Source organism: Eretmochelys imbricata, chromosome 5, assembly GCF_965152235.1.
Source record: "Eretmochelys imbricata isolate rEreImb1 chromosome 5, rEreImb1.hap1, whole genome shotgun sequence".
Classification (NCBI taxonomy): Eukaryota; Metazoa; Chordata; order Testudines; family Cheloniidae; genus Eretmochelys; species Eretmochelys imbricata.
This window is the reverse complement of record NC_135576.1, coordinates 48,997,893-49,020,131: the sequence shown is the minus strand read 5'-3', so window position 1 is coordinate 49,020,131 and position 22,239 is coordinate 48,997,893. Positions and strand designations below refer to the sequence as shown.

At 42.4% G+C, this 22,239-nt stretch overlaps 1 protein-coding gene across 1 annotated transcript in view; it reads left to right on the top strand.

The window, feature by feature from the left end:
* ARHGEF28 (Rho guanine nucleotide exchange factor 28) overlaps positions 1-22,239 on the top strand; it is a 197,394-nt gene that overhangs the window by 79,692 nt on the left and 95,463 nt on the right. Inside the window, exons 8-10 of the mRNA XM_077818012.1 lie at positions 1,122-1,194; positions 8,304-8,356; positions 13,178-13,238. Of these exons, the coding sequence (XP_077674138.1) occupies positions 1,122-1,194; positions 8,304-8,356; positions 13,178-13,238 (187 nt within the window). The remainder of the gene's footprint in view (positions 1-1,121; positions 1,195-8,303; positions 8,357-13,177; positions 13,239-22,239) is intronic.

Sequence of the window (22,239 nt, the reverse complement as noted above, 5' to 3'; positions counted from 1 at the left end):
CTAAAGGTTCTGCATAGGGAAGCCCTTTTGTTGCCTAGTATCAGAAAAATCAAGTGGTGCATCAAGGAGGAGCTAAGCTGAGTTGCTGTTTCTGTTCCTTAGCTGCAGGAATAGGAAAAACTCAGACTTGGGTTGACAGTTAATGGTATTTAGGCTCCTAAGTGCCTATCTCACTTTTGAAAATGAGATCTGGGCTCCTATATCAGTTAGGCATTGTCAATGCTGAGTGCAGCATTACCTAAATGCTATTTAAAATCTGGGCCAGAGTGCACAGCAGTCCAGCTCAGCCTCATCTGGTGGGGTAGTCCCTCTGAGACTCCTGCAGCTGATGTAAAATTGAGTAGTCCTTAGGCTGCTTGCTCTAAATTATGTGAGGGCTATTTTGGCTCCTTGATCTTTCTGGGATCCAGAGACTATAAAGATGGCAGTGCAGTATGCATGTGATTTACTGTCTAATGCTCTTATAGCTTGGAAAATACTTGGAAACAGGTAACTTTGTATATTTGTTAATCCTTTATTTAATTGTGTAGCATCACAGGATACAAATTCAAACTGACTACGTGACACACAGAGTTCAATTCAATACCATCTTTATATGGATTTCCATGGTACGAAGGAATGAGCACAGAACTAGGAGTCAAGGAGGTGCTGAGTTCTAATTCTGGCTCACCTACTCATTCATTGTATAGCCTTAGGGAAGTCATTTAACCTTTCCATCTTAGTTTCTTCAGCTGTAAAATTCTTGTACCTTACAGGACAGTTATGGGGGTTAATTTAGTACAGAACTTTGAACATACGAAGTGTTATATTAATGCAAACACTATTCTTTTTTTTCCAGAGAGAGGGAGGAGAAAGGGTATGCTACATAAAATACAAATCTTAAATCTGATATGTTACACAACCTATATGTTACAAACACAAAGTAAATTTTCCCCAAATATTTTTAGTTTAAAATATTTTATAAATTTCTCTCCCCAAAATATATGTAGAAATTTTTAATATTAACTTAAATGTATCTATCTGACTTCCTTTGGTTTGTGTGTGTGAGTGCATACATGTATGGGTTTATTACTATGTATGGGTATCCAAGAAAGTTGTTGTTTGAATTTGGTGTTTTTTAGAGTCTTAATTCAAAACAAGCTGGGACAGTGGAAGGACCACAAATGCCCTGCAATTCAACAGATTCTGCAGAAGGTACAGCTTTTCATCTTTGGCTGTAATAGCTTTCTAAAGTCCTAGGTAAGGTAGCATGTGTCCTTGTGCCATATATTTATTTAGGAAGATCGCTTTGTATACATGATATCAGAGAGCTGTGCAATAGATAATGGTAAAATACATAAGGCATTTCATTATAAGGGAGGTATGAAATCATGCATTCTACAGACTTTTGAAATAATTAATTTACCAGTGTGAACCTAAAAATGTTCACAAGAATTTATAATAATTGTTAAAAAATTACAACAGCTAAATTACAACCTCATTAAAATTCCAGAAGAGGGCAGTATTCAGCTGAAATAAAAACAGGTCAACTTGCAAGAAGTTCCAGTGAAGTCAAAAAGATCTGATTAATAAAGATAGGAATGAATTAAAGAAGAGTGAATTAAGCATTTTATGAACAATTTTAGTGGCCAGTCCTGAACTCTTTACTGTGGTATAGAATCATAGAATATCAGGGTTGGAAGGGACCTCAGGAGGTCATCTAGTCCAACTCCCTGCTCAAATCAGGACCAATCCCCAATTAAATCATCCCAGCCAGGGCTTTGTCAAGCCTGACCTTAAAAACCTCAAATGAAGGAGATTCCATCACCTCCCTATGTAACGCATTCCAGTGCTTCACAACCCTCCTAGTGAAAAAGTTTTTCCTAATATCCAACCTAAACCTCCCCCACTGCAACTTGAGACCATTACTCCTCATTCTGTCATCTGCTATCACTGAGAACAGTCTAGCTCCATCCTCTTTGGAACCCCCTTTCAGGTAGTTGAAAGCAGCTATCAAATCCCCCCTCATTCTTCTCTTCCGCAGACTAAACAATCCCAGTTCCCTCAGCCTCTTCTCATAAGTCATGTGTTCCAGTCCCCTAATCATTTTTGTTGCCTTCCGCTGGATGCTTTCCAATTTTTCCACATCCTTCTTGTAGTGTGGGGCCCAAAACTGGACACAGTACTCCAGATGAGGCCTCACCAATGTCAAATAGAGGGGAATGATCATGTCCCTCGATCTTCTGGCAATGCCCCTACTTATACAGCCCCAAATGCCGTTAGCCTTCTTGGCAACAAGGGCACACTGTTACTCATATCCAGCTTCTCCTCCACTGTAACCCCTAGGTTCTTTTCTGCAGAACTGCTGCCTAGCCATTCGGTCCCTAGTCTGTAGCGGTGCATTGGATTCGTCCATCCTAAGTGCAGGACTTTGCACTTGTCCTTGTCCTTGTTGAACCTCATCAGATTTCTTTTGGCCCAATCCTCGAATTTGTCTAGGTCCCTCTGTATCCTATCCCTACCCTCGAGTGTATCTACCTCTCCTCCCAGTTTAGTGTCATCTGCAAACTTGCTGAGAGTGCAATCCACGCCATCCTCCAGATCATTAATGAAGATATTGAACAAAACCAGCCCCAGGACCGACCATTGGGGCGCTCCGCTTGATACCGGCTGCCAACTAGACATGGAGCCATTGATCACTACCCGTTGAGCCTGACAATCTAGCTAGCTTTCTGTTCACCTTATAGTCCAATCATCCAGCCCATACTTCTTTAACTTGCTGGCAAGAATACTGTGGGAGACAGTGTCAAAAGCTTTGCTAAAGTCAAGGAATAACACGTCCACTGCTTTCCTCTCATCCACAGAGACAGTTATCTCGTCATAGAAGGCAATTAGATTAATCAGGCATGACTTGTCTTTGGTGAATCCATGCTGACTGTTCCTGATCACTTTCCTCTCCCCAAAGTGCTTCAGAATTGATTCCTTGAGGACCTGTTCCATGATTTTTCCAGGGACTGAGATGAGGCTGGCTGGCCTGTAGTTCCCCGGATCCTCCTCCTTCCCTTTTTTAAAGATGGGCACTACATTAGCCTTTTTTCAGTCATCCAGGACCTCCCCCGATCGCCATGAGTTTTCAGAGATAATGGCCAATGGCTCTGCAATCACATCTGCCAACTCCTTTAGCACTCTCGGATGCAGCACATCCGGCCCAATGGACTTGTGCTCATCCAGCTTTTCTAAATAGTCCCAAACCACTTCTTTCTCCACAGAGGACTGGTCACCTCCTCCCCATGCTGTGCTGCCCAGTGCAGTAGTCTGGGAGCTGACCTTGTTCAAAATTCAAATGGTTTTAAATGAGTCTCCCATATTGATTTCAATTGCAAGTTTGCCTGTATAAGGGTTGTAGGATATTATTTCATTATCATAATTATTTTTCTTTACCAGATAGATCATGCTAAGATTTACAGACCTTGTAACAAGAAGCACAAAAGAGTTATAAAAAAAAAATCACTAAAAAGTCTATAATACTCTGGTCTGGCATTTAGTTGATGGCTATCCCAGATTCAAGGTCTCATTGTTGCATGTACATTAGTGTCTATCTGTAAGAAATGGCTAGTATGCAGTGGCTAATTCTACAGGATAAGGCCCTAATCCTGTAAGCCATGCACATGCTCTTAACTTCATACACTGTAAGAAGTCCCACTGAAGCCGACATAAGGTTAAGCAGTTGCATAAACGTTACAGGGCCAGGCACTGCATGATGATGTAAATAAGAATTGGATTCCAAAGGTATTAGCTAATTATTCTGGGTGAGTTAATAGACTGAGGAAGTGACCTCCTTAATAGACACTAGCTCCAGTTTACATAGTTAAGAGTTCCTTACATGTGATTGTCACCATTAAGCTCTTGCTGGAAATTTGTGCCCAACTTCTCCAGCAACCTACAGGCAATTAACATGATAAAGGCAGATCTAAAGTCACCATCAGCACTAATCAGCATTGACACTAACAGTCTAAAATCTACTTTTGTAAATACAAGCAACCATTTATAATACAAGGAATTAGAAACTTTGCTATCAAAAACTTTATTATGTTGGGTGCAGATTTCTCAGAGTGCTCCTGGTCAATGTGATCTTGTACCTTCTGCTGTGTGTCACTAACAGCAGGTGAATTCATAGCAGCAGCTTGGGCAATGCATGTCATGCCTGGTCGTTTTTCTTAGTGCATGTCCAAGCAGTCTGACTTGGTGCATGCAAATAGCAAATATCAATAAATATTGATTTTGCACTTCAGGAATCATTTAATTTCTGACTATACCCTCTCATTTTGGGTTCAAACCTGCAAGCTGATGCTGAGCAACTTTGTGTGGTGCTGAGTGCCTTCAGCTCCTGGCACTCAGCCATTGCAGGAATTACTCATCACCTTAGCAGGCTGAGTACTTTATGCTCATCACAATTCAATGGCAAAGAGAGTTCCATCACTCTTCATTAGTGCCAGTTCTTCACTACAAAGTTTTGCCAGCATAGCTGTGTTGATTAGGAGTGTGGAAAAATCATATAGACACAGCTTATACTGGCAAAAGAGTCCTTTAACTGGTATAGCTTATGTTGTTCGGGGAGATGGTTTAACTATAGTGGCAAAATAATTCCTTTTGCCAGTATAAGCTGCCTGTCCACTAAGGAGCTTTGCAGGCATAGCTATAGTGCTAGAGATATAATGTAGTGTAGACTAGCCCTATGACTTGAGTAAATACATGGTTATCATTTGACTTTTGCAGAACTGTGTATTTGTACAGTGCCCAGCACAATGGGGACAGAATCCTGACAATGGGACCTTTGGGTGCTACCACTATAGAAATGTATAATAATAATGAATCAGTGTTTCTGTATCTTCATATAGTTTTGTACTGTCACAGATGTTCATATTTTCTATCAGCTGGCAAAAAGGAATATGTGTAGCTCTAGCTATTTGTGTATTTGTTGCTTTTCATACAGTCATTGAACCCAGATACCTGAAAATCACTAATATAATTGATAACTTTGGTCCATGTTCGATCTTCTGCTAACAAGAGCTAAAGAGACAAAATTTTTTTGGAAACAAAATTAATTTTTTTTGCTGCTACAAACAGAAATCATGTAACAAATGGTCCATAAAACTCTTTCTATAACATTCTACTAAATACTTTTGTTAATTGAGGTGCTAAGCTTAGAGCAAAAAATTCTTTGCAGTAACTTCATAAAGGGATGCCCCTTAGAGTTTAAAGCATCTATTGTTCCAATAAGTAATACGTATTCACTCCTGGGTGGGCCTAAAGTCAAGATCAACAGACCTTTAAAGCATAATGCTATCAGAAGCTCTGAGCTATTATCTACTGAAGGTTGCTATAGCAATACAGCAGTTTGATTGCATTTCAGGATGGGCAACGCAGTGGGTCAACGTAAGGTGATATTGCTAGCTTAACAGTGGATCTCCCATAGCAACTTAATTAAATTCAAATACACAGAATGACACATTCTCTAGTAAGGATGCAAAATCAAGTACAAATATATTTTACTTTGATTATTTCAGCCATTCCTGTGTTATAAAAAAAATCTTGTGGTTTTCTAATTTTGAAGGTTTGTGGCAAGTAATAATTGTGCAGAATATTATTATTTCGAGCCATAGCCAATTTATGTCTACATATTAAATCACTTACTGTATAGTAAACAGTGTTTCCCCAAGTACTGTAAGAATGAATTACAGTAAAGTCAACTGAACCCCAGTAGTATTAGAAAAAATTTCTAGAGGAATTTAGGGGAGCATTCCCTGGGCATTGTCTTTCTAAAGTTCAGCTCTTTTTCTCCATCTTGCTTTTTAAAATTAGGGTATGTCTCTACTGCAGCTGGGAGCAAGCTAATGGAGCTTGAGCTAGCATTAGCAGAGTTTGAGCTAGTGCATTAAAACTAGCAATGTGTATGTTCCGGCTTGGGCTCTGAAGCCTAGGGGGTCGGGTAGGCTTGCAAGCCCGAGCTTCCGCCCCAGCTGGAATGTCCACACAACTATTTTTAGCACACTAGCTTGAGCCCTGCTAGCACATGTCTGTGTATCTGAGCTGGAAGAATTGTTCCCAGCTGCAGTGTAGACCTACCCAGAGTTACCATGGCCATCATTCTTTATTCATGGTTACTACATAGTGGTGTCTGGGATGATCTGTTTCCATACTGTGGGTAAATATTACGTTATTGTGGCACCTGTTTTATTGGGAGGGATTCGTTGTTTTATAGAATTGTTGCCTGGTCCAAAAACACCTTTTGGGAATCTTGCCTTTAGACTTCGGCACTCATGAGATTCGATGCAACAATTGCAGGAAACAATACCAGTGTTCTGCCCAGCTATTTATATTTGGCCCTTATCCAGAGCATCTCCTAAACATGAGAGAGTTTACGTCTGTGGCAGGAAGATATTATTGTCCTCATTTGAGAGACGGAGTGGTAAAGTGACTTGCCCAAGGTCACATGAGAAGCCTGAGGCAGAGGCAGGAAGCAGAGTAGAAATGTACTAATGTTTAGAGCATTTTCTCACTCGTAGTGCTAATAGTTACTACAGTAGTCAGTAGAAATCGCTGCTGCTGTTGTGGTGCTTGTAACTTGTACCTCTGCGCCATCTGCAGCTTGTTTGGAGCTTGTGCACTGTGTACCAAGTGGGTCCTGCCTAGCATGGAAGACAGTGATCTCTCTGCAAGACAAGGACTGTCACATCTTCTCACATTCCTGCTGCATTTCAGTAGGAACCCTCTAGATGGGGTCGGGGAGCAGGGCGAGGCACACATCTGAGTTGCAACAGAAGATAACGATTAAATGATTCATTAAGAAATTAATCAGTGTGCACCCAATCCTGTGTAGCCTTTACTTGTACAGAATGGCAAAACTCCTATTGACTTCAGTGGGGCCAGGATTTCATTCCCAGATAGTTTAATTTGAATAAGGATTGAAGGATTAGACCATATTATTATTGCTGGAGTCTGCAGCTGGACTTAGATACCAGGCAGTTGTTCCTGTGAGGGGATGGATTGGTACAATGTTATTGGTTTGTAACCTCTCCCTGGGCTCTGCACAGAGTTCAGGATGAGAAAAGGTATAGCAAGCATCAAAGGACAATGAATGATATTCCCCCCAAATACTAAGATATACATGATTTTTAAATATTAAGTTATGGTTAAATTCATGTGCAGTAGCTGATTTTACAAAGGTAAACTGAAAATGCAGCTGCATATTTGTGTCTGGCTGGAGAGCCTTGCCCATGTGCTTAAGGTCTAACTAATCACCATATATGGGGTCAGGAAGGAATTTTTCCCCCGGATCAGATGGGCAGAGACCCCGGGGCTTTTTCGCTTTCCTCTGCGGCATGTGGCATGGATCACTTGCAGGTTTAAACTAGTGTAAATGGTGGATTTGAGGATTTCAGTGACTCAGCCAGAGGTTAGGGGGTCTATTAAAGGAGTGAGTGAGTGAGGTTTTGTGGCTTGTAATGTGTAGGAGGTCAGACTAGGGGATCATGATTGTCCCTTCTGACCTTAAAGTCTATTAAAATATCATCTGAGTCTATATCTGAGGGCAGACCTGAATCTTGAGTTACAAGCCTCAATATACAAGAAATAAAACTAAATATCAGGAAAGATTGTGAAAATGGGAGTGTTTATTTTATTTTAACCAACAAATGTGACAGTAGCTAACAGTTCTAGGAAGCCTTGCAGATGCTTGTTGTGCTTCTTTACATGCAGATTACTCCTGCTCTGTTTGCTGTTTCACAAATGTCTGTGCTTGGGCATATCCTGCAGAGTTTGAACATGTCTTTGTGTTCAATGTGTCCTTTCCAATTGTCTTGAGCAGAAACCATAGAAAAGAGAGCGACAGAAATGAAGTTTTTTATCACATTTTCTTGAAAATGCCAGGACTAATTTTTAAAATGCATGACATGTCTTTAGGACAATGCACAGCTGTTGGGATCTCCCATAGTTTAAGGCACAACTTCTGATTTGTCCTATTGTGTGGACCGCTTTGCACATCAGCAGCCTCGTCTATGAATCAACATATATTTTCGCTGTCTGTTCCTTTAAGCTCAAGAGCCTGTTTACAATTGGTCCATAATAACATAACAGCTTGTTGTACAACCATCTAGTATTCTGCCCACTGGTATGCTAGTTTGGGGGGATGTGCATGCTACAAAAGTACATTGTTCTGTGTTGCTTGCTTGCTTGCTTCATTATTTTTTTCCCTTCCTAGTTGAAAAAAGAGTAAACTTCCATTGTTGATCACTAGAAGTTGATAAGAAATCTCACTTTTACAGATCCCATGAACTTGGCATCTGATGAACCAGCACCTGGAAGTGAAGATGTGAAGGTACAGCTTTATCCTTGTATGAATAACTAGCCTCTGTCTAAGTTCTTCTACTGCACCTTACGTTGTGGTATCTGAGTATCTTCCACAGTTAAAAAAATAAATAAGGTGACTAATGCCTGCCAAGTGACATTTCCTTTCCATTCCTGCCCCAGGGAAAAGTTATGTGTATGTATGTTTATTATTTACTTCAATTAATCTGTTATGTGTTGGTGGGCTGGAAAGCCAGGTCAAAGAAATGAGGCTTACGTGTGGACTGGAAAGTCATGATGATTGTGGTCATTCCTACGGGAGTGTGTTCTACAGCCTTGGGACCAGCTGAGGTGAAACCCCATCTCCTATGTGCACCAGCTTCCTCCTTGAGATAGAGAGTTCCATTGTTCATGGGGAGTGGAGCTGAGGAGGGCAGTGGAGGTCCAGGAAGGTGAGGTGATGTTTTAGGATAATCTTGAGCCTGGGAGATAACATGGGGAAACTCTCGTTAGCAATATTTGCAGGATCATACACAGAGCCTGTTAGAGACTGACAGTGAGAAATTCTGGCATAAAAAATACTGCTCCTGCTTGGGATTACTTTTATGTGGATCTAAAGTAAAATAAGATATTTTACACTTGATAGGAGAAAGAGAAGCTGTGATGCTTGCATATAATCCAATTTTGATTAGTCAGCTCTATTTGATGTCTGTTTTAAATCATGCTTTATATGTATGTCTCCGGTTGTGAGAAATCCTTGGTCTCAATTTTACGTTTTCTAGTTTACACAGTTGAGATTTGGGTGTGGACGAGAGCTAGCTGGCTGAGGCTCAGAATGTACAAGGTTGAAGTGATATTTGTAAGTTGAGAAGCAACTGGAAGATATGGGTAGAATAATATCTTCCCCTTTTGTTAAGGCCTGTGCCTGTTTGTCAATAGAGTTTGCAATCTGGGGGTGGTGTTGGAGCTACACCTGGGTATAGATGATTATAACACCTAGTCCTTCCTTGAGTGCAGAAGACTGGACTAGATAACCTCTCGAGGTCCCTTCCAGTCCTGTGATGATTCTGTGTAGCAGTGGTGGTCTTGTTCATTTTCTTTTTTCTACGTCTGTCCAGGAGACTGACCATTTCTTGTGGACACAGACCATTCTACCATAATCCATGCCTTTGTCACCTTCAGATTTGATTACTGCAGCTACATAAGGCTACATGTTAAATCAACCTGGAAACTGAAGTTGAGGCAGAATGCAGCAACCCACCTATGTTGCTGGGAGCATGTGACACTAGTTATCCCCCATCTGCATTGGCCGCCTGTTGATTTCTGGACGGAGTTAGAGGCATTAGTTCTGACCTGTAAAGCTGTAAATGGCCTGAGACTGCCTCTCCCTGTATGATAAGTTCACAGCTTTGGTCATTAGAGATCTTTGAGCTGGAGCCCTCTCGTTTTAAACTTATATCCCACTCTGCTCCAGAACAGTCTGTAATTGTTGAACCTTCAAGGCACAATAAAGCCTGAGCTCTTGTGGAGGGAGGGTCACCATGAAGGCTAGTGCTTGCAGGGAGGTGGGGTATTGTCTGGGTTTGATTTTTATTTCTCATTGGTTATTTTTTGTCTGGAGGAGAGGCTGCTAGTTTTATCTTTTAGGCAATTTTATTTTTAATGTGTCGTTGCCTCTTTCCACCTCAGCTTGCTAGTCAAAGTTCAAGGGATGTTCCAGTTGGTGGAGTTTGGTATTTTCTTTGATGCAGTTTTGTTTATTTCCAAGGGATGGACAAAGTCCTGCTTTTCTGAATGCAGGGGGAAGCAAGAACAAAGGGAGTGTAATGTCTTATTTTACAGCCCCAAGCTCCTTAGACCCAAAAGTTCTGTCTCTTGCTTTTTCCAGGGTCACAGGCCACTGCTTGGCTTTCTTGCTTTTTGCCTCTGCCTCACTCGCTCTTCTGTCTCTTCTCAGTTTCTGGGTGTTCTGACTTGGCTTGCATGCATGCACCTGGTCATGATACCCAGTGAAGCCCCCTGCCCATTTTTGAGCAGATTCTATTAGGCCTTGTTTTAGGTGTGTCCCCTTAACTGTCTCTTACAGCTATCTTAAATAAAGGGCATTTTCACACACCAGTTTTAGAACAAGATTGTAACTCAACCCATAACAAGGTTTTACCCAGCTCATAATGGCATTAAGGGTTCACAAAGCCTGGGGTAGGCAGTTCTTTATTTTCTGTATTTATTGTGTAACCCTTCTGCCCATCAGAGTTGGCAGCAACAAGGGCCGGGTTCAGTATCTAGGGGTTCCATTTCAATAACACAATGCAAAACCGGCTCAAGCCCCCACCCAGTGACCTGGGACAATTACATACCACCCCCCTGGGCGCCTCTAAGAGGCAATACTTCCCCTCTCGCAAGCACAGAGTCTGAGTGTAGCAAAAGCCTTTTAATAAAGGAGGGAAACAATGTGGTATTATGTTGGGGAAGCACCACAAACAGGATTCATAACACCAACCATGAGCAAGAGACCCACCCCCAAGTAAGTTTGGCAGTATCCTTTTCCCCTCAGGGTCTTAAGTCCAGCAACCCAATAGTCAGCCCCCTCCCGCCCAGTTTCTGTCCTTGGTCAGTGCAGCCCCCGAGTTCAGAAGTTCATCTGCAGAGTTTACCTCCCAGCCTGGGTGGAAGTGGAGGGAGGTGTGGGGGACATCTTCCATGCTCCACTTCTCAGGTCGATGGCTGAGTGCCATGCCTCTCCATGGGGTTCTGCTATAGTCTTCACCATCATCCGCGCCTCTCCACCAGCTGCCCAGCTATCTGCTCCACTCTGTTCGCTGTCTGCTCCTCTCCACCACCGCCTGGTTATCCACTCTGCTCTAGCTGTCTGCTCACCAACTTGTCTTCAGGCCCCCCCCACTTAACACAGCTCTCAGCAACTTAGCTCTTTAGTGATTTCAGCTCTCAGTGATTTTTAGCTGGTAGTAGGGGAGCCTCAGTGCTGGTGCACCACTAGCCCAAAGTAGGTCTAATGCTTAGAGCTAGGTATCAGTGATTTCAGCTCTGCAGCATGTAACAAGACTCCTAACGGAGCCAAAATTAGCTCTGTTATTACACCATGGGGAGAGAGGAGGAGTCAACGTAGTGTTTAGGGCCCTCAGAAGGGGCCCACACTACTAGGTACACATACCTGTCCCCAGCCTCTCTCAATTCACTGGGTTTTGGAACCCATGTCCCTTGCCTAGTGATTGCTACTTAGTTGAGGGCGAGTCTCTCCATCATAAAATGCCAAGTACAGTTCTACTGTCCTTGATTCACATAACCAGGATAACAACCCTTTATTACTCCTGCCCCAGTAACAGAGAGACTGGGGATCCCACAGCAGCCAATGTGACCATTTGGGCAAGGAGTCCATCATGGTAGGCAGGGTGGGTGTTCCCAGTGGTGAGCTGGAGCCGGTTCTCACCAGTTCGCTAGAACCGGTTGTTAAATTTAGAAGCCCTTTTAGAACCAGTTGTTCTGCGAGGGACAACTGGTTCTAAAAGGGCTTCTAAATTTAACCGGCCAAAAGTGGCGCCTTAGGTGCCGACTCCACAGGTGCTCCAGCCCTGGAGCACCCAAGGGGAAAATTTGGTGGGTGCAGAGCACCCACCGGCAGCTCCCCACCCCACCCCTGGCCCCAGCTCACCTCCGCTCCGCCTCCACCTCCTCCCCTGAACGTGCCGCCCGCTCTGCTTCTCCGTGCCCCACCCTCCCCAGGCTTCCCGCGAATCAGCTGTTCGCGCAGGAAGCCGGGGCAGGCTGAGAAGCAAGTGGCGGCTTCCCGCTCAGGCCCAGGGAGGTGGAGGTGAGTTGGGGCTGGGGGGGGGCGCGCGAGGAGGGCCTCCTGCGCCACAGCAGGTAACCCGGTGGGGCGTGCAGGGGAACCAATCCCCTCCCCAGCTCACCTCCGCCACCCTCGGCCTGAGTGGGAAGCCGCGGCCTGCTTCTCTGCCCTCCCCGACTTCCCTCCGAACAGCTGATTCGCGGGAAGCCGGGGGACCATACGGAGAAGCAGATCAGGGCGGTGGGTTCAGGGGAGGAGGCGGAGCGGAGGTGAGCTGGGGCTGGGTGCGGGGAGCTGCCTGTGGGTGCTCTGCACCCACCAAATTTTCCCCATTGTGTTCCAGCCCCGGAGTACCCAGGGAGTCGGCGTCTAAGGCGCCACTTTTGATGTGATCAGTGGGGGAGTGGCTGTTCCCCTTGCTCCCTGCCAGCTATGCTCCCCCGCCCCTAGGAGCCAGAGGGACCTGCTGGATGCTTCCTGGGTGCTGCCCCAGGTAAGCGCTGCCGGGACTCCCCACCTCACCCCACAGCAGGTGCCTCTGGCTCTTAGGGGTGGGGTGGGCACCCATTGGGGTGGGGTGGGCACCCATTACGGTGGCCCACGAGACCCTCCTGCCCGGTTCTGGGAGCAGTCAGGGAACTGGGGAGGGGGGTGGATGGGGCAGGGGTCCTGGGCATGGGGCATCAAGGAACGCGGGGGGGTTGGATGGGGCAGGAGTCCCGGGAGGAGGGGGTAGGCAATGACCCCCTCGTGGGATGAGGAGGGAACCCATTGTTAAGATTTTGGCAGCTCATCACTGGGAGTGCCCATGCAAACGAGAGTGCCCATGCAAATAAGGTCAGCCCCTGAAGTCCTTTTCCACAGCTCACCACCAGATGTCAGGTTAGAGCTCATTCTGACTCTGCTTACTATTGAAATAAATGAAATGAACAAATGGTGCTGAAAAGATTTAAAGAGAATTCAGGAAGCACCAGGCATTGTTTGTAATGAAGTTCAAACTTGACCATTTAACTTAAAAATCTAGCTCAAATTTCCTTTTTCTAGCCTTTCAGAGATCCTCTGGTTCCGTCAAGTGAAAATGAAGACCAGGTCTTGTTGGATATAGGTAAGAAATTTTTAGCAGTTTTCACTCTTCAAAAAGTGATTGATCTATATGCTACAAAGCTATCATAGATCCAAATACATAGCAGACAGACAGGTGTCAGACAGTTTCTCTAAAAGAAGCAGGACAACTAATTTTAATGAGCAGCACCACAGGGCTGCAACCAAAGGGCGCACTCAGCCAAATTTTTGTTATTTGGAAGGAAAACTGTATCAGACTCTTCTATTGTATTTAGGTCCTTGTGTCCACCTGTGATATTCTAGGACCTTCCAGCAACGTAAGTGGAAATAAAAATGTTGAAAAGAATTGATACAATTAACTCAAATGAGTGAAGATTAAATGAAACGCACGTAAAGAAATGTCTAGATACTATGGGGATGGATGCATTATAGTTCCTGTAGATAGATTAAGGATATAGCTAGGTAAGCCCAGCAGCCAATAACACAATCAAATACAAGCAAAACAGTGAGGAAAATTTCCAAGTTTGGGAAAAGCTACAGTAACAAAGTGCAAACATCAGATAACACAAAGCAGAACAAGAAGGAAGTGAGCAAAGAGTCAGATAGCTCAGCCAATGAGAGCTGGGATTCCAGCCAGAAGTAGCCAGGCTGTTTTAATTTGCAATAAGGTACAGTGGCATAAATGGAACAGATAACTCAGATTGTCGATACTCAAACAACCAGTGTGCAAACTTAACAGATCTTGCTACAGAGATAAGAGCCGCCTTGTTTTTTTATGTAGGGCAGTAGAGGGAATGGGTCTGATTCTACAATGGTGTAAATCTACAGATGCCAGAGATAATATTCTGGCTCAATATTTCTAATGATTTCTTATAATAATCCATTCTCTAATCATCAGTATTGCAAATCACAATTGTGAGAGATGCTGTCAGTTCAGTAACTTTAGCACACATATGTTGCAGCCATGTATTGCCTCCCTGTCCCAGGAATGTAGAAGTTTAACAAGGGAATTAAGAGAAAAATAATAGTTTGTGAAATAATAGTTTAGTTTGTGTGTTTGTGACTTGTGTGCCTTTGTTCATAGACCAGACTCATATTCTGGAATAAGTCTAAGTGCCCTGCATAAATAATAATACTGTACAGGTATGTAAAATGATAGTGTCCACATGATCACATTATGTTTTGTTAAGCAAAACCAGTTATTGGACTGGATTTTAGCACAGGATGGCGTGAGCCATCAGGGAGCAATTATGGCTCACTAATTTTGAAGCCACATCTGTTCTCATTCCTGCTCTGGTTACACCAGCTGCATATAGTCTTCAAGGGACTGTACAGCAGCAGGTAATTGGTAGATCTGTGCTCTTCCTGGCAACTGACTCACCCCTTTTCACCCTTGATATACTCTGTCCCTCCACCAAGACACCATCTACCCAATGGTTCTCAACGGTGGTCTGCAGGCCACTTGCAGCCCAACCAGCACACAGCTGTGGCACATGTGACATCCTCAGAGCTATAGAGGTAGAATATTTATTGTGTGGATGCGGCCCACATATCACATAGAGAGCTGCATATGTGGCCCATAATTGTAAATAGGTTGAGAACCACTGATCTACACTGAGCCTAGAGGCAGCTGTCTGAGGAGCCAGTTCTGTGGGCTTTACACGAGCTCAGAGCTCCCCCACACACAGCTGAGAGAGAGAATGCTCGATCTGGCCACCTGCAATGTCCCATCTCCAGCTGTGGTCATCTCCTATTTATTTCACTAGGGCCTGGACTCCACCCCCAGTCTGAATTGTATGTGAGATCTAATGAGGTTAATCCATGAAGTGTTGTGGTTGCATGCTAGGAGAATTGAACAAGGGGTAAGATATAGCATAGAAATAATGCAGAAAAGGAGGGAACTGTATTTTAAAAAATATTTTGAATATTAAATTAAGGTGGTTTGATGGGTTTATTTAACAATACAAATCTATGCATGTTTTAACTTGAACCATACCACAATAACTGTCAAATAACAATTTTACTGTCCTGTACTGCTTTAGACTGGTTTTTGTTGTGTTTTTTTGGCATTGTTATGTTAACGGCTGTGTTTTTGGCAGGAGAGACACGCAGTGGGGGATAAGGAGAGAGAAAAGGGAAGAAGAAAAATAGAGTGAGATACTGAAGGGAGATGTGAGGGGAGAAGAATGAATAGAAAAGAGTAAGCTGTAGAGTGTCTCTAGGAGGTAGGGATGAGCAAAGCAAAGAATACATTTAATGGTGAGACTATGTAGTTCTGTTTGGTCATTTACATGTTTCTGAATATCAACCAGCTGATGAATATTAGCTTCTCCCTTCTCTGCTCCATTTCCCCCTCCCACATGGCCCCTCTTTCCAAAAACTCTGTCAAAAATTAATACTAATAATGGCAGCTCCTGAAAGGACTCCTAAGTCCTTTTCTACTTGCCTGGTTCAGCACCCTGCTCTTACACCAAACCCCTCAAGTTCTAGCAATACCCTTCTCCCAACAGGTATTTGCCTTTAAGGTATTTTGAGGTGTCCACAATGCCTTCTCCAGAATCTTCAGGGGAGCTAGGTCTCTTTGTCCCTCCTATACATTTTTTGGGGGTGGGAGCTGTGACCACATAGGTGCCTTGTGGGATTTTACCTTGCACCCTACAGAAAGCTTTTGCTGTTCTGCTTCTGTCCAGCAGGGGGAAGGTTGGCTTTCTGCCTCTCATCAGCCCGTGTCAGGATTAGAGAGGCAAAGAAGCTTTCCCCTTAGTCCCCTGATCCCCCTCCCTACAGAGTGAAGGTTGGGGGTAGCAGTCTCCTAATGCCCACTGAGCATCTCTGGGAGCATATGAGAAGCCATTTGAACTGTGCAGACATCTAACTAAAGAGTCCTAAATATTTTTGAAGGCAGTGTTTATTGTATTTGAGAATTGGTGGGGTAGGTGCAAGGTGCTGGGGGAAAGGAACTATTAGGTCAGGCTGAAAGTTGGATTATGGGAACAGCCATATCCAACAGTCTCTTCATCTCTCTCTCCTGGGAACTGATAGAGATCCGGTCTGTGTAATTAAAAATTAAAACATTACCAATACATCTTTCTTTATTCAGTGAAAGAGAGAGAGAGAAAAACTGCACAGGATGGGAGAGAAAAACGAACAGGGAATTAGGGAGAGTGAGTAAAAGATACAGAAAAAGGAAAAAAAACACAAACAAAAACAAACAGAAAGGGTGGTTTTTAAATTTAATGTTAAAACATGTGTCCTCACAGTGCATTGTATTTCTCCAGTTCCGCAACTCTTATGTTTTTGGGAAGGAGTCTGGGAGGTGACAGCTGAATGCTTTTACGGTTTGGCATTTAACTGAATTAACAGGGCATGTATTTTTAAACATTTATAATTTCTTCATGTTTTGCATAACTAGTTTGAGAAGGATGATGTCCACAAGGCCATCTATAAAGCTGTAAAAGATACTTTTTTCAATAGAAATATTCTACTTTTTCCAGAGAAATATTAAACCTTTTAACAAACGTAAGTGTGGACTTTCTTCTCAAAATATCAATTAAAAACATGGCGGGAGGAAGAAGTTACAACTTTTCAAAATATTTGTCTTGCTCAGGTAGTCATAGTGCAAGTGACCTGGCAGAGGGTTTTGTATGTCTCTAGTCTACCCTGTTTGCATTACTGGCAGCAAGAAAATGAAAACATAAATAAATTAAAATTAATTCTGCAGTCCACATTCTGCACTTTGAAAGATAAAAATACTGAAGCCAAATTTTTGGCAAATCTATGCCTGATCAGGGCAGCACAAAACTTTTAGTGGATTCTTGTCCTTTGATTTTTACAGCTTTCGCAGAAATCCCAGTTTAACCATATATTGTCTTAAGGAACTGAACATCATGATCTTTTCTTCTATATAAACCACTACAATGTAATCTGTATAAAATATGGTTTCAATGTTGCTGTTTTGTTTGTTTTAATTAGCTTTTCTTACTGCAGTTGGTAAGATTTAAAATGTTTTCTTTAGAAAGAAATTGATCTGTTTTCTTGATGTTCTCCTGTGCTTAAATAATATTAGCCTTTAGAATTAGTGTTAGGTCTATAAAGTAATTACTACTACTACTGGTCTGGATAAAATCTCTTTTTATTTATTTATTTATTTATTTATTTGTATAAAAGATATTACATATGTGCTGTCAGAGATGGGCAAACTATTTGTAACTAAGGCTTTTATAATCAAATACGCCTGTTTGTGACCATAGGAAGTAATGTTTTAAAAATATGTAAAATTTTATTAAATATTGTCTATTGAGATGACTGAGAATTTTGTGACAAATGTGTTATTTTTTGTTAATTGGCACTGTTCGTTCCTAGTTTCCCCCACTTCTGCTTCATGCAGAGTTGACACTTTAGGAAGGTCCCTTTCCAATCTGAAGAGTCTCAGAAACGCCTGTCTTTATCCAGTTTTATGGAAGAGGCACATTCTGAAAATTGCAAAGCAACATAATAACTGAGGAAACCCATGATTCTGTTGCCCTAGCAGTCCTTTAATGTTTGGGGAAATTACGCACCACTCTTGTTTGCAGGGGTCTAAATGTTCTTTAAGAGTTGTTTCTGGAATCTTTGCAAAACCTCAAGGAGAGTGCTACTGCCCAGTGAAGAGTGCTTTAGCCTCTGGCTTCTCACAGAACCTTGCCAAAAGCATTCTTTAAACAATGGATAGGTGATCCTAGTTTATTTCAGTAGAGAGACAAAGTGTATGCATGCTTATATGTCTATAAACAATCAAATGTCAGGGTTTACTTAACAGACGAGAGCTGAAGAAGACCTGAGAAGTAAGCTCTCTTTTATTACAAAAATCTTCCTAAGTATGTGAGCCTATAAACACAGCTTAATTAAAAGTTCATGGAAAAATCTCCAAGCATAATATTAAGCATTAAAATATGCAGGCTTTTTTGTTCTTGGCTCTCAAAGTTTCTCCCTCTTTTCTTAATTTGTCTCAGACGCTATTATGCAAGTAAATCTCTCTCTCTCTCTGAATATAAATATAGATAGAGAGAAAGAATCATAGGACTGGAAGGAACTTTGTGAGGTCATCTAGTCCAGTCCCCTGCACTCACGGGAGGACTAAGTATTATCTAGACCAGTGGTTTTCAAACTTTTTTTCTGGCGACCCAGTTGAAGAAAACTGTTGATGCCCGTGACCGAACAGAGCTGGGGATGAGGGGTTTTGGGTGTGTGGGGGGGTCAGGGCTGGGGGTGCAGGCTCTAGGGTGGGGCCAGGGATGAAAGGTTCATTACATACACTGTAACGATGCTGGTTCTGGCAGGATCCAACTGAGAGTGCCAATTTAGGACAAATTGCTCAAAGCAGGGCAGTTACAGCCCAAGGCTGTGGTTTTTATGCATACCAACGCAAACCAAACCAGCCAAACAGAGAAGACTTTGGTTTTACCCCACTGACTAACCACAAGTCACACAAGCAATTCCCTTAGACACCCCAGTTTCCCAGTATCACCATCAGCACCATTTGTTATGGAGACAAATGGTTATAAAAACCAATACCCCAGTAAAAGAAAAAAGGTTCTCTTAATCGCAAAGGACCAAGCCCCAGACCCAGGTCAATATATAAATTAGATCTTACCCACAAACCATGCTGTTGCCAGTCTTTTAGGATCTAAAATCTAAAGGTTTATTCATAAAAGGAAAAAGATATAGATGAGAGCAAGAATTGGTTAAATGGAATCAATTACATACAGTAATGGCAAAGTTCTTGGTTCAGGCTTGTAGCAGTGATGGAATAAACTGCAGGTTCAAAGCAAGTCTCTGGAGTACATCCGCAACTGGGATGGGTCATCAGTCCTTTCTTCAAAGCTTCAGTGTAGCAAAGTTCCTTCAGAGGTATGAAGCAGGATTGAAGACAAGATGGAGATGAGGCATCAGCTTTTTATAGTCTTTTCCAGGTGTAAGTACACCTCTTTGTTCTTACTGTGGAAAATTACAGCAAAATGGAGTTTGGAGTCACATGGGCAAGTCCCTGCATACTTTGCTGAGTCACAAGGCGTATCTGCCTTTTCTCAATGGGTCAGTTGTATAGCTGATGGTCCTTAATGGGCCATCAAGCAGGTGAGTCAGTGCTGACACCAACTTGTCTGGGGTGTCACCCAGAAGCATAGCATAAGTTTGAAATACAGACAGTATAGAGCCAATATTCATAACTTTAACTACAAAAATGATACACACATATAGACAGCATAATCATAATCAGCAAACCATAACCTTGTCTTAGACACCTCATTTGACCCCCTTTATATAAGATTTGATGCCACTACAGGACCTTGGTTGCAACAATGATCTATACAGTCCCAGCTTATGTCAATAACATCACACATGTCCCCTCTCAGTCTTCTCTTTTCCAGACTAAACAAACCTAATTTTTTCAGTATTCCCTCACAGGTCATGTTTTCTAGACCTTTAATCATTTTTGTTGCTTTTCTCTGGACTTTCTCCAATTTATCCACATCTTTCCTGAAATGCGGCACCCAGAACTGGACACAATACTCCAGTTGAGGCCTAATCAGTGCAGAGTAGAGCGGAAGAATTACTTCTCGTGTCTTGCTTACAACACTCCTCCTAATACATCCCAGAATGATGTTCGCTTTTTTTGCAACAATGTCACACCTTTGACTCAGATTTAGCTTATGGTCCGCTCTGACCCACTGGTTCCCTTTCCTCAGTATTCCTTCCTTAGCAGTCATTTCCCATTTTGTATGTGTACACCTGATTGTTCCTTCCTAAATGGAGTACTTTGCATTTGTCCTTATTGAAATTCATCCTATTTGTTTCAGACCATTTCTCCAGTTTGTCGAGATCATTTAGAATTTTAATCCTATCCTCCAAAGCACTTGAAACCCCTTCCAGAATGAATGAGTTGCAAACCTATGCTATCTGGCCTCCCAGAACATGTCTTCCTCCTCTGTCTAAATTCCCTCTCCCCCCCCATTCACTTGATGAAATAATTCTTCAAAAAGGAGGATCCCTTTGTTCTGATGTTTAAATCAGCTTCTTTTCCTGTCTTCTGCCTGCTTGGTCTCCATTTCACACTAATGTAAATAAACAATTTGGAATCCATAAAATGTGAAATTAGCCTTCAAGGTATTAAACATTATTTCTGGAATATAGTTATGGAACAGAGTTAGAATCTTTGCATTCCGTATATGGACACATACCTCTTCTTTCTTTCTCTTTGACACCCAGTTTGATTATCCCTGCCCTTGAAATCTCCCGATAAAACACGAAAAATACTAATGAAATTATTATGCAGTAATCTTGTTTCCAGTGTTGCAGGTTATCAATGTAAGCATAGACTTGCTTTCTATTGCAAGCCCATTAGCTAAACTTCTGTAAGGACTAGATCCAATTAAAGCTCCATTTAGCTTTCATGCAAAGCTATGCAAGCTCTAAATGTTGTTGGAGACTTTGGGCCTTGCATAGGCCTTCACTGCAGGTGTTGGAAGGAGGTTTTTTTGCTTTGCTTTGTTTTGTTTTCATTTTTATAATCGACTGTAGCCCTTAAGGCTCAAGCTTTTGCAAGATCAAGGGACCTTTTCATCGGAATCAGGGACAAACAGCTAATAGCTTTCTGTCCATAGCTTTACTATGAACCCCAACTAAGTATATCCTACTGTGGATTTGATGTGAATTGACATTGAACAAGAAGGGTATTTGGGCAAATTATATCAGTGTATATATTTTGTTGGATTTGTTTAACAGCAGCCACAGGAGTCAGTGGATCCTGTCACCTGAGAGTGGTATTAATGTGTTGTTGTCTTGACCAATGTGAGGTGAACGGGGCCAGAAAGTAAAGACCAGAGTCAGCCCTAGGCTCCTGTCACAGTTGTCTTACAAACTAAAGGCTCTGGAGCCAAGAAGAGCTGTGAGCTCCCAAAATTGTTGCAGTAAATGGAGGGGCAGATCCTGAGCTGGTGTGATTTATCATGATTTCTTTGGAACTATGACAAGTCACACCAGCTCAGGATCTGCCCCTCATTGTATATGGTGGTCAGTTGACTGCAGCACTGCTTTTCTTCATCCTAATCACATAGATAGTCATCTACAATTTTGGAGCACTGCCATACACTTATGAAAAGCTATTGTTCTTAATTTCAGTCCTTGCTAAGGTTAAACTGCTCTTAAATTTTGTGAGAGAAACAAGACTATTGAATACAGCTCCTTACAAATGTTGGTTTTTGAAAAGAGGGTATGTGTGTTTGTATCAGACCACCCATAGCATAACTCAGGAGGTTCCTTATTGCTTTTCTTCTCACTACACTTTTATTTCTCTTAGGTTATGTCTACACTAGAAATGCTACAGTGGCACAGCTGGGGCACTGTAGTGTGGACACTTACTACAGTAATGGAAGGTGGTCTTCTGTCGCTGTAGTAAATCCACCTCTCTGAGAGGTGGTAGCTAGGTTGATGGAAGCATTCTTCAGTTGACCTAGCAGTGTCTACCCTGGAGCTTAGGTTGGCTTACCTACGCTGCACAGGGCATAACATTTTTCACAGCCCTGAGCGATGCAGTTAAGCCAACCTCACTTTGTAGTGTAGACCAGCCCTTAAGTGGGTGTTCTTGTTTTTCTGTCATGCAGTGACAGAGTTGCTGGTTCTGAATGCTGATGAGATAGTACTTGGTGCAGTCCCAGTCTGTCGTATTCTGGGTAATATCAGCAACTGTTAAACACCCAGTTCACCTTTCTGGATACTCCATCATGAAGTTCAGCTTACAGGCTGCCTGTGGGCAGTAACTGTACACATTGGTGCCCAAGCAGATCAGTTATCCAACATCCACCCACCTCTAGACAAAACAGGAGATAAATCAGCCAAAAGAGAGAGGTCTAGATTGAAATAGTCAATTATACATCATAATTTTTTAAAAAAAATCTTGACATTATTTAGAAAAATAGCACATTAAGTATTGTGGTAGAGAGGGCAGCAGTTGGTTATACATGAGTTTTATGGCATGTGTTATACAAATGGTTAGATTAGATTAGATG